Source organism: Lithobates pipiens, unplaced genomic scaffold (genome assembly GCF_037356315.1).
Source record: "Lithobates pipiens isolate NorthernLeopardFrog02 unplaced genomic scaffold, aLitPip1_a1.2 Scaffold_8, whole genome shotgun sequence".
Lineage (NCBI taxonomy): Eukaryota > Metazoa > Chordata > Amphibia > Anura > Ranidae > Lithobates > Lithobates pipiens.
Genome location: NW_027507903.1, coordinates 583714928 through 583727132, shown reverse-complemented (window position 1 = coordinate 583727132; position 12205 = coordinate 583714928). Strand labels below are relative to the sequence as shown.

Below are 12205 nucleotides of genomic sequence, written 5' to 3'. Positions count from 1 at the left end.
CCGTTGAAATAAATAAATGCCCAAATTCTAAACAGTGCTAAACTCTGCTAAACTCGCCTAAATTGGTTTGAAAAAATGCAGCTTAGGTGAGTTTATAATGCTGATTTTCTCCTATCAGGAGAAAGAGTGTTTACAAGAAACTAATGTGCTGCATGAGGCCTAAAAATAAATAGTATTATTTTTATGTTGCAAGTATATTATTTGATATATTCAATAAACTAAAAACAACATTTTTCTATGTTTCTGTTTTTCAGTCCTTTTATCTGTGCCTCGAGTCTGATTCCCCTCTTTTCTGGGAGATTTAAGAGGAGAAGTCATACTGAAGTTGTGGAGCCGCCATTCTTAGGTATGCTATTGTTTCTTTTGACTGTGTATGCACCGCTGTCCTCTACTGCCCAAACATGGATCAAGAAGACTGTGATAGATCAGTGTTTCTCAACCTTTTTTCAGTTAAGGCACCCTTTAAAATTATGCACCCCATTCTAAAATGTAAAAAACTAAACTTATGCCCCGTACACACGAGCGGATTTTCCGTTGGAAAAAACTTGGATGGTTTTTCCGAAGGAATTCCGCTCAAGCTTGGCTTGTATACACACAGTCACTCAAAAGTTCTCTGAACTTTCGACCTTCAAGAATGCGGTGACGTACAACACTACGACAAGCTGAGAAAATGAAGTTCAATGCTTCCGAGCATGCGTTGAATTGTTTCCGAACATGCGTAGGAATTTTGCATGTCGGAATTTGTACAGATGATTGGAATTTCCGATCTGAACTTTTTCTGACCGAAAGAAAGAGAACCTGCTCTCAGTTATTTGCTGGCTGGAATTCTGCCAGCAAAAGTCCGATGGAGCATACACATGGTCGTAATTTCTGACCAAAAGCTCACATCCGGCTTTAACTGGCAGAATTCCTGATCGTGTGTACAGGGCTTAACAGTTTTAGATAAAACAACAACATCCACAGACATAGGACAGCCAACCTCGGAGGTAATTTATTCTTCCAAAGTAAATACACCGTTGCAAAAACTGGTACTTATTAGTATTCCAGTGCTTCTCTTCTCACTCAGTTTCTCTCCCTCACTCAGATAATGTAAGCCCAGTGCTGATGGAAAGAGGCAGAAAAGGGGCAAACAAGGATGCTGTACAGGCGCACAATGTCCTCCATATCAATTAATAAGTCATTGGTTGTTGGGATGCTGGGGCTGGAATGTTGTAAAGGCACACATTGAATACCTGTGGCTTTGTGTAACAGGCTTAATGCAGGCTTCATCCACCTGTTGGTTTATATAAAATTGGTGGGCAATTTTTAGCATTTTGGCAAGGAAACCCTGAGGAAACCTGAAGGCACCATGGTTGAAAAAGCCTGTGATTTATTTCCACTGAGTTCTTCCGAGAAACAGATTTTAGGGTATAAAACATTGTTAAACTATAGAAAAGAATCACTTATTTGGATTGCATCTCTGACTTGGGCCCTTTTCCCATGAGGCTGACTCCATCAAGTGGATCTGCCTGCTCAGCGGGGATCTCTCCACTGATCCCCGCTGATGAGGCAGATGACAGGTTCTTGTCCACTCTGCTATGCAGAGCAGAGAAGGACACAGCCCGCTGTTCTCTATGGGGCAGTCGGATGTAAACGGACCACCTTTCCATTTCCTTCCGATTGTCAGCCGATCTGATCAGCCTCTACATCCGTCTATTTTTAGTGGAGTGATCAGTGGGTGTCAGCGGACACATAATCAGCAGCTCCATAGAGAACAATGGGTGTTCAGATCAGGTCCACCTGAAAAATGGACAGGCGGACCCGATCGGTCCACTGGTTTGAAAGAGTCCTTAGACTACTGTCTGGCCTAATAAAATGTAGTGTGGGACGATGTCTTCTCTTTCATGTTCTGTTGTGAAATGGTGTATGTTTAAAGTGATCCTGCTTTTTGCCTATTTAGGACAATGGAATTACTTACAGTGTATGTCCAGCCCAAATTATATTTTTTATTATTGGATAGTATAAGGAAGAAAGAACCCCTGGAGGGTTTTTAGTGCTATTCGGGGCTCTGTTAGAGGGATTTTCCCTCAGTTACTGTCTTGGTCAGAATGGTTTCATTTGATAGAAAGTAAGGGAAAATATGTAACAGATACACTTGTAGCTCTTCTTCTTTTAGGGTGATGTGGAATACCCCCTAATGTAGTGTGCCAGGCTAACATTTCAATCTCAGGGTTTGGTTCTTGGTTTATAGTGTGGTGAAAACTAAGTTGGGTCTTTTTACCTTTTGTTACAGATCTAATTTCTAGGACAGGGAGGGTTTGGGGATGTGGGATACCCAAAAATAGCACACAAACAGGACAGGACAGCAGTCGTAGACACTTTAAGTTCAGCCTCTTGGTAATTGGTAACCTTGTGAGAGCAGCCAGACTGATCTATAAATTTCACTGTCTTTCATTAGTAGTGGATAGTTCTCTAACCAATGTGTCCCTTGACCTACTGATAGCGGTTAAAGATGAATCATTCTCACAGTGTCAATGGTAGCTTCTACCCTGTTCCTCTATGACATTCTTCAGCAAGATGTTCCTTTTCCAGTCCAACTACCTTTAAACATTTACTCCAGCAGGTAGTTTAAGTCTTTGAGATTACAGCACATGGCACAAGGTCAAAATGCAGATACATCCTCTACAGGCAGAAGCTTAGGAGGTACAGAACACTCTGGGAAGGTGACCCAAATATGTATTATCTTCCAAACCATACCCCTGAACCATAGGCGTCCGCAGAACTTTTTTTTGGGGGGGGCATCATTTTAGGGTCACCCATGTGCCGCCCCTTTTCGACAATGTCATTATCACATTATGATGGTCAGAGACTGCAGACGTAGTACAGTCCCTAGGATAAGTATTGTATAATGGTCAACAGGCCCTCTTACCAGACCCAGCGAAAATACAGCAGTGATTCCTCTGGCTGGACGATCGGTCACTCTGGGTTCCCCGGGGCAAATCTGGTCAGTAGTGTAGCATGTCTGTACCCTGGTAGAGGCTCAGTCTTTCACTCTCTGGTGGCGCTGGGCAGTATGGCTCTCTCTCTGGTGGCGCTGGGCAGTGTGGCTCTCTCTCTGGCTTCCACCCAGCACACTCCTCATTCTTTTTCCTGTAGCACTCTCTCCCTCAGCTTTTTTCCAGGCTGCAGTCTACTCTCAATCTCTCTCTTGATCGAGCTGTAGCCTCCTCCTTGTGGAAAATTGGGCCACCAATCTTTGGGACTACCTGTCCCATGGTGCTCTCCTCTCCTAGTCCCCTTTGATTGGCCCTCAGTTATGGCCATTAGGGAAGGAATGGAGCAGGCAGGAAGCTCGGCGGGGAACCTGGTGAGAGCCGCCATCTCTTCTCCCTGACAGGAGAATGGGTGGAGCGAGCGGGGGAAACCTCTGATAGCCCACAGCTTGCCTTTCTCCTGTCACAGCGCCGCAGAGTTCTCTGCTGGACTGAGCAGGGAAAAGAGCCCGAAGTCACACTACACTGATGGGGGAGCTTGACAGCACCTTAATGATGTCACCCCACTGGCACCTCGATAGCAACCCAACTGTGCTGAATTTAAGATCTGATTCCGGGGGGGGGCACTTGACCCCCCTTGCCCCTACCTGCGGACGCCCATGCCCTGAACAGAGACCTCAGGGATTGGTTGGGTCAAATTCATATCTCAGTGATTGCCCTTCCCACTCTAATTAATGATTCACAGTAACAGACAGAATCAGCTCACCTAGCTTAGGGAATACCTGTAGAGCACAAGCTGATTACAGCCTAGGAACAAACCCACTAAATTTTGTTGGGGTCAAATTGGCCTAGGACGGGATCCCTACGCACAGACAAACAGGACAGAGGTTTAATCCTTCTCATACTGGACAGAAAAACATTATAATTGCTTTATGTGTTGCTGTTGGAGATTTACCCTTATTTCCTGTCTAGTAAGGGCAGAGAGGACGTCAGAGGAAAGCTATCTTATGAGTCCTGGATAGAGATAAAAACCCTGCAGCTTGTGACTTACTGTAACTTCTGTTCACCTCTTGGAGCCAGGTAAAAAGAGCCCTTTGTAAGCTTCATGGCAGCCTTATCAGAGCATATGTAGGTATCATGTGCTTGGCCCTGGCAATTGCCCCCATAGGCACCTGGGAGATAGGGGAGAGTTACATGCTCCCCATATATGAAAGTACCTGGGTATTTAAGCAGGTAAACTGGGATGCTTTTTCACAGCATTTGCTCAGTTTCCCCTACAAACTATCTGGATTCCTTTTTTTGATTTATGAAGAATACCACTCTGGTCAATGCACAGATGCACATGCCATGGTTACAAGTCCGCAGACATAGTTAGAACTGGGAATTGGCCTGCACAAACAATGGAAAATAGGAAAGGAAGATACCATTTTACCATTATAGGAAAATGTATATGCTGGATGTGGTGGTCCAAGAAATACTAGGAATGTGCAGATTGCACATTGCACCCTTTATTTGTAATTATTTGTTGAGTCACCTTGTGATATTATCATGGCAAAGCATTTTATGCTGGGAGCTGTAGTGTGTGTGTAGGTTCACACCTAACCACTGACGTGTTTTTTCACACATTAACACGCGTTGGCAGCTTATTAAAAATTAATGGTCTGGCACACACCTCAGGGGTCCAGAAATTGGACCGGCACCATTTTTGACAGCAGACCAAATTGCAACGCATGTTGGATCTTTGCCACGCTTTGCACTTAAGCATGGCATACCTTGGTTGGTAAGATGTGGCACGATACCGCACGATACCGCAATGCAATAATGGCAACATGATCTAAAAAACTGCACATGGTTGCCTGGTTTAGTGTTTCAAACCCCACCTTGGTTGTGGAAATTCCACAGATTATGCTGTCTATGGCTCTGCAGTGTCCATACATAATGCTAAGCCACTACCTCAAGGTCTGATGGGACACACTGATGACATATTGACCAGAAAAGGAGGAATCAACATAGAACAACTTGGAGATGCAGAATGTCTATAAACAGCTAACAAAAGGATTTGTTTTAAAACCTAAAAAATAAATAGATTTGACTCAAATTATTATAATTACCCTTTAATACCCTGGTGTCCAACCCGCAACCTGGGAGCCCTATGTGGCCATTTGCCACTTTTTTTTCAGCCCGCCGGGCCCCAACATGTTTGCAGTCATTGACCACCTCCAATACCATGTATGCAGTCTCCTGCAGCATGTCTGCAATCTCTGACCATCTCTTGTATCATGTCCGCAGTCACTGAACATCTCCTGTATCATCTCTGCAGTCTCTGGCCATCTCCTATATCATGTCTGCAATCTCTGACCATCTCTTGTATCATGTCTGCAGTCGCTGACCATCTCCTGTATCATATCTCCAGTCTCTGGCCATCTCCTGTATCATGTCTGCAGTCTCTGACCATCTCCTGTATCGTTTATGCAGTCTCTGACCATCTCCTGTATCATGTCTGCAGTCTATGACCATCTCCTGTATTATATCTGCAGTCTATGACCATCTCCTGTATCAAGCCTTTAGTCTTTAACTTTATCCTGTTGTTTTTCTGATGTCTCTGACATTGAATATTCACAGAATTTTATGTATGGCCTTTTGGTGATGTCGAGGACCACACTTGAGGCCTATCATATCAAGAAAGTTGACCGCCACTGCTTTGATAGAAGAGAGAGCCCTAATATAGTAGTAGCTTATGTATGTGTGTGAACATACCCAGATCTGGTTGTTTTCTGGATTCTGGAATTTAGTACACTGCTCAGTCTTGGTGGAGGACTGCACCTGCCATAGAATCGGAGAGCTATGTGTTTATTGGCGGTTGCCTGAAGGAAGATGTGGTCTTGTGGGTTTACAGATTCTGTTATCTATCAATCTTGTCTTCCGCTGAGTAATGTGTGATGTGTAACACATAAAAGTAGAAAGACCAGAGAGATGTGGGGAAGACCAATGAAGGAAGATTTCATGTAATTTCTAAATGTGGTGGCCAACAAACCTGCTGAGAGGCACAGAACGGACATGGTAGATTACAGTATGTGTCAAACAGTAAGCAGAACTCCAGGGAGGTAAAATCATTTAATGCAATCACATATTAAATAAAATATAATAAATGTATTTGTAAATGCACTAAGATAGATTAATCAAATTAGCAGAACTTGAAGTGGAAGTCCAGTCAAATCCTGTCTATGCTTAAACATGCTCGAACCCCCATTATAAGCCCCTTTTCTAACTAACCTGTGATTGAAAGATGTCTATCCTTTGACTTTTAACTTCTAAAAAGATGTCTATCCTTACCTCTTCTGAGGGTGCTCTGGTCCAGTCACATGATCGTCTCCCAGCGCCAGGTCCAGTATAGAGAGGGACAGCCAACAACAGATGCCCCATATTCAGCCTATGGATGACATCTCCACATAGTCTCTGCAGCCGTTGTTGGCGATCTCTCTTCTTCACTGAAGTGAGCCGCTGGAGAGACCATGTGACCGGCCTGGAGAGCCATCAGCATGGGTAAGTATAGGCATCTTTCCTTTACAGGGTAGGTATAGTAGGCTTAGAATGGAAGTACAAAAATGTAAATATCAGCACACAGAAAATAAGAAATGACCACAGACAACACAATGCCCCCCTGGGCAGGAACAAAACATCCAAATCAAAAATCAGCGCTCCCAAATCTATGCCAATATTTAATTATGATCCATGTGTTTTTTTCTTAAATTCTCACCAGATAAGACTCTTTACACATATGGGTCAAAATAAAACTCGATGAAACTATTTTTGAAGTGCGTCTTGTTCTTGCTTCTTTATTCCATCGTCTTCTTCTCTTCCTGAAAACATAATTCCATCCAGCAAGAAAACAATAAACAAACAAACCAAAAAAATATATATTGTAGTATGCCTTAACTGTAAAAACCCACAAATCAAATTTTATTGTGCTCACATTTAATTGAATAACTCGTAACCCAGTGCATGTCGTTTTGCCCTTGTGTTATCTACTCTTACCCAATAAGGGTTATATCTAGCAGATATCATATGCTCCCCAGCAAATTCTTCCCACCAATATCCTCGCCCACCGTTGGATTAACCAAAAAATCCCAAAACGATATATTAGTATAATATATTAGTATACTATATAATATAGTATGCTATATTAGTATGATAAAGGCTTCAGATGTTACTAACATAAAATCATTGTAATATAGGTTATGGTTCCAAAAACAATCATCCAATTCCCAATTCTAATTGCTAACCATCCACAAAGTGCGTACAAACACCCCAGTAAAATAGTGCACCTTACCAGACTTAAAAGCCCACCACTATTTAGGGCTGTATATGCACACTTTATCCAATACAATTTTCACTGCTCACTCTTATCAGATCCCCCATAAGTATATTAAGTGGTAACCATGCAAAGAAATTCAAAGAAGGACCATAGTGTAGCAATTAAAAACATTAAAATATTTATTTTCACATCTACATGCTTACATCTGCAAGACAACAATGCAAAGCCCAATTCCAAGAAGGCCGAACCTGGGTTTCCCGTTTGGGTGTGCATTTGACGTCACTTACAATAATACTTCATATTCCCATCGTACAAGTTCCTGGATAAACTCTCAAAATGTGGGTGCTGCACCAACAACCAGCTGGATACAGGTTTAAGTCACAAAGTAGATATTTGCCAGCACACCATGAATCAACACAAAGTAGCATCCAAACAGATAGTTTATTGCATGATCACAACACAAGAGAGTGCAATGTTTCAGAATCACATGCCTGATGAAGGGGTCCTGCGTGACTCCGAAACGTTGCACTCTTCTTGTGTTGTGATCATGCAATAAACTATCCGTTTTGGCAAAGATGTCAAACTGCACCCCCCCCCCCCCCCTTTCCCTTAGGGTTAGGGTCAGGATTCCCATATCCCTACATTATACCATTTCGCCCAGAGCGGCCGACCCTCCTGCCCACTCCTTGTCCTGGCCCTGGCCCCATGATAATCTTGCATTAGGCTCTACCATTATAGACTGGCAGGAGATGTGACAGCAGCCCCACTCACTACTCCTGTCAGCAGAGAGAAGGAAAAGGACAGCAGAGCCGCCTAGTTTGTAAAAAAAAAAAGTGCAGCCAGGCATGGGAAGGCAACCACTATTTCTGTAGTTTTCTAGTACAGCCTCGACAGCTGTTTTTAAACACTAAACTGTAGAGCTGGAGTGGGAAGTAATGGGCAGAGCTGTGCACGGGAAAATCTGCTTCCCTAGTCCCGACCTGCCCTGCCTCCCTTCTATGCAGTTCTGTATACACAGGCATCTTACTTGGTGGTGCAGGTGCCAAATGCTGGTCAGCTGGTAAACTGTGATTTTTCAGCTTACCAGTCCTTGGATGTTGTGGCTGCATTATTTTTACGTCAGGCTTTTCTCATTTCATTTTCACCTGGTGGTCCTACCAGTAACATATGTCCAGTCCTAAGGTAGTGCTCCCATACTGCAAGGTAATAGAGGGGAGATCTTCCAATGGGGACACTAAATCTGGTGACCTTGGGATCCCCAAGGAATTCCCTTGGTTTACAGGGATTTCCTCTTACTTCCTGTTTGGCTATGGGACAGAAAGTGAAGGGAAAACTCCGCAATGGGACACAGATAGCGAAGAAAAAATTCTGACAGGGCTTATTACCCTCCCTTGCTCTATCCAAAATGAAAAATTAAGTTTTGCCTTTAGTTTTTCTTTGAGCATCTAAGATTGATAACAATCAAAGCCAGGATGAACAGAAACTCCAAAGACCAGAAATCTACTAAAAAGTAGGGGAAGTGGCTGCTATGAGCCCCTTTCTCCCCTGGCCCCATGGCAGCCACCTAGGCCTTTTTGGCTATATTTATGCCATTGTATATGAGGACCTCTATGTACAGTAACTGCTATGAAAGCAATTATTTTGTATCACTAGAGGAGATGACTTTTGAGAAGCCCACCACTTTTAATAACCTTGCTGTAGGGACTCATTGCACATAGCTACGGTCCTGTTTAAAATCAAACTTATGCTTTGATATAAAAAGTGCTTTGTTCCCTTTAAATGCACTGCCAATTTAACTCTTTTGTTCCATTCCGCAGTCAGGCAGCCACAGAAAGTCGCCCGCCGTGTCTTCACAAACAGCCGCGAACGATGGAGGCAGCAGAATGTCAACGGGGCCTTTGCTGAGCTACGGAAGCTTATTCCCACACACCCTCCTGATAAAAAGCTGAGCAAGAATGAGATCCTCCGCTTGGCCATGCGATACATCACCTTCCTGGTTACTCTCCTGAGTGACCAGCACAACCAAACCTCCAAAACAGCTCCCACCAAGATGAGACTCCCACAGACTGTCTGTGACCGTGCGCAGAAAGTTAAAGAAAGTCTTAGCCCTGAGGAAAACTTCCAAGAAAAGCAGAAAGCCAAGGAGTTCCATGGAATTGTGTCCCCATTGTCTGGCAGTTGCGGGGATAGTGTAGAGACTGAAGAAGATGAAGGGGACAGAGAAAGTGTTTCATCTTCAAGAAGCACGAATATGACAATAATCACTCCCGAGGTGGGAGGAAGTCGGTGAGGGTTGAGGAATGAAGGAGACTGGCCTTCATCTCCTTCAAAACCTTTGTTGATGAACATGTTCCTTGTTTCTTTTTTTCACCATAATTAGACAATAGTAGATTTTACTAAAGTGTAGGTGAATCATCTAAGGTATTGATGAGCAACCAGTCAAATATGGGTGTCACAAATATGGCTCATTGCCGCTTCTCAACAGCTGCAGATGACCTTATTTCTTAAAGCGAACCTGTGTTTTGGCCAAGTAGGTTAAATCAAATGGTGTACTTTACTGCCAACCTCCACAACAATTTTTTTTCCTTTCCATGTGACAGCACTGAGAGTCTGAGGGGCCATGCACTGACACTGTGGGGAGAAGAATGTGCCACGTGTTCTCCATACTTACAAGTGACAGGTATGTGACTAGAGGGAGTAGAGGGCAGTCAATGTGCAGCGGTGGGGGTTGGCATTAAAGCAAACCTGTTGCTTTGCAGTACTGAGGCTGTCCACAGACAGATTGGGCAGTGACTACAGTAGGTAGTAGTTCACAGAGGTACCCTTTTCGGTTAGGTGGACACTATATTGGAGATGCAGGGTTAAAAGTGCAGTCAAGTGTTTGTAAATAATAGTTATCATCTATGTTGGTTTATACCATGCCTAGTAAAGCTTGGGCTTCTTTTGCTTCCAGTGGAAAATGTTCAAAGTTTGTGGCTATGCGGTTCTTTGTTTAGTAAGAGTGGGTAGTCATGTACAGATTGGACTGCCTGGTGCAATTTGGACTTCCAGATCATGTGAGGGATAAAAAGAACACTGCATACCTTTCACATGACGGTACTGTATTTGACTTCCAACTCTGCTATAAGATACCCAAGCAGATACCTGTCGACCTTAAAAGCTGTCATGGCATATACTACATGGCTTAAACAACCTACTTGGCTTGATCGTCAATAATGCCACATGTAGGCTAAGCTAAAGCTGGTTGCCCAATATTTTAATACAGGAAGTTCCACGTGTCCACATTTTCCCAATGGCAAAAAAAAACAAAACATTTTTAATGGCTAGAAAGGATAATATAAAAGATATTAACATCTAAAAGGGAAAAAGCATCACTTTTTTGTGTTTTTTAATGGATTATCAGATTTACCACATTTGGGGTGTTTTACTTGTGCTATGGGTTGCATTGTGCCAGACAATCCACTGCCATTAACAGGGAAAACTGTGTATACATGAGCTCTATTTGACATATGAACCCAGATAGCAAGGATAACTTGACAAAAATATGTGGCAGTGTAGAATTGTAAGTCTCACATGTTGTACACTTGCAGAGCACTTGAAGCACAAGTTCTAGTTGGCACGTTTCCAATTTGTAGCAAATTTGTGTGGCAAGTCTCTAGCAAGAGCAAAGTTGCAGTGGTGAATCTACAGCAAGAGGACTGCAAGTTACAACAAGAAAACTCAGCCACAGTGACCCCCTATGGTGGGATGACTATTGCCAAAAAAGGCCAAAAGTGTTGATCCAATGCAATCAATACTTTCCATCTCAGGTCAGGAGTTCTGACTCCACACTGACATTCCAATCTGTATTCTTGTTACTGGTCAGTGATTAAAAAATGTTGAAGCCAGAGACAGCAAACCATTTAGCATTTTTAGGAGCAGGTCAAGAATGACAGCCCCCATATTTCATTGTATTTTAAAAAGGCACTACCACTTCATCCATTCCCTCAGCGGGGTATACTCACCCATTGTTGCCTCCCTGCCACAGAAGTCCACCCTGAGCAAGCTCTGGAACTTACATGGATGAATGACATCACTGCCCCTCATGTAGCACTTCTCGGGTCTCTCAAGTGGCCATTTAGGGCCGAGCACTAATGCAGGTAGAAGGTCACCTTAGTGGAGGACCACCCCCAAATGTATACCAAAGCACCAACAAATTTCAGAATTTACGATTTTTCACTTTCTGTTTTTCCTTTTAAAGAAAATGTATAGTTATTTTGTATATATGTTATACCTCTGTTAAATATGGTCAGGAAAAAAACACAATTGTAAGAAAAATTTTTCTTATGAATTGTAAAACACAATTTTGAAGACATCATGGTGGTATTTTGCAATAACTCCACTTTCAAGTAGAATTGCAAGAAAACGGTGTGATGCATGTTTTGTTAATTACTCAGTTCATGTATAATATTTTATTTGGTTGGTTTGTGACACTGGATTTCACTGTAAATTATGGCTGCTTGTATTTTCCTGTTTTTGCCTATCCAGTCGGGCTGTAAGTCTGATTTTTGGATGACAGTGGACACTACTGGAAGGAAGTTATATACTATACTGTGTCCTTACTATATTTTTATTCTGAATGAATTGCTGCACTAGAGGTCACAGGAATAAAGCTACTAAAGGCAGTCTGCGGCTATACTACATATTATTTTTCACAATGATAATTTCAGTAATTTCAGCATATGACACATTTATTCTATGTACTGGACAAAGAAATACAAACAATGCTGCAATGTCAAATGGCATGGATGTCTGATGCTACATGGAAATGTTACATTGATCTAAACTGCTGCTCCATCCTTACAACAATTCGGGAAAGAGCCACCACAGGCTGCATAGAATTTTAAATGCAGTTTTGGACTTCATTAAACAGAAATTG

General features: G+C 42.6%; 1 protein-coding gene across 1 annotated transcript in view; it reads left to right on the top strand.

Annotated features, from left to right (window-relative positions):
* Nucleotides 1-11951, top strand: part of LYL1 (LYL1 basic helix-loop-helix family member) — a 35150-nt gene extending 23199 nt beyond the window's left edge. Inside the window, exons 3-4 of the mRNA XM_077470327.1 lie at nucleotides 255-346; nucleotides 9105-11951. Coding sequence (XP_077326453.1) covers nucleotides 255-346; nucleotides 9105-9577 — 565 coding nt within the window. The 3' untranslated portion in view covers nucleotides 9578-11951. The remainder of the gene's footprint in view (nucleotides 1-254; nucleotides 347-9104) is intronic.
* The last annotated feature ends 254 nt before the right edge of the window (nucleotides 11952-12205 follow it).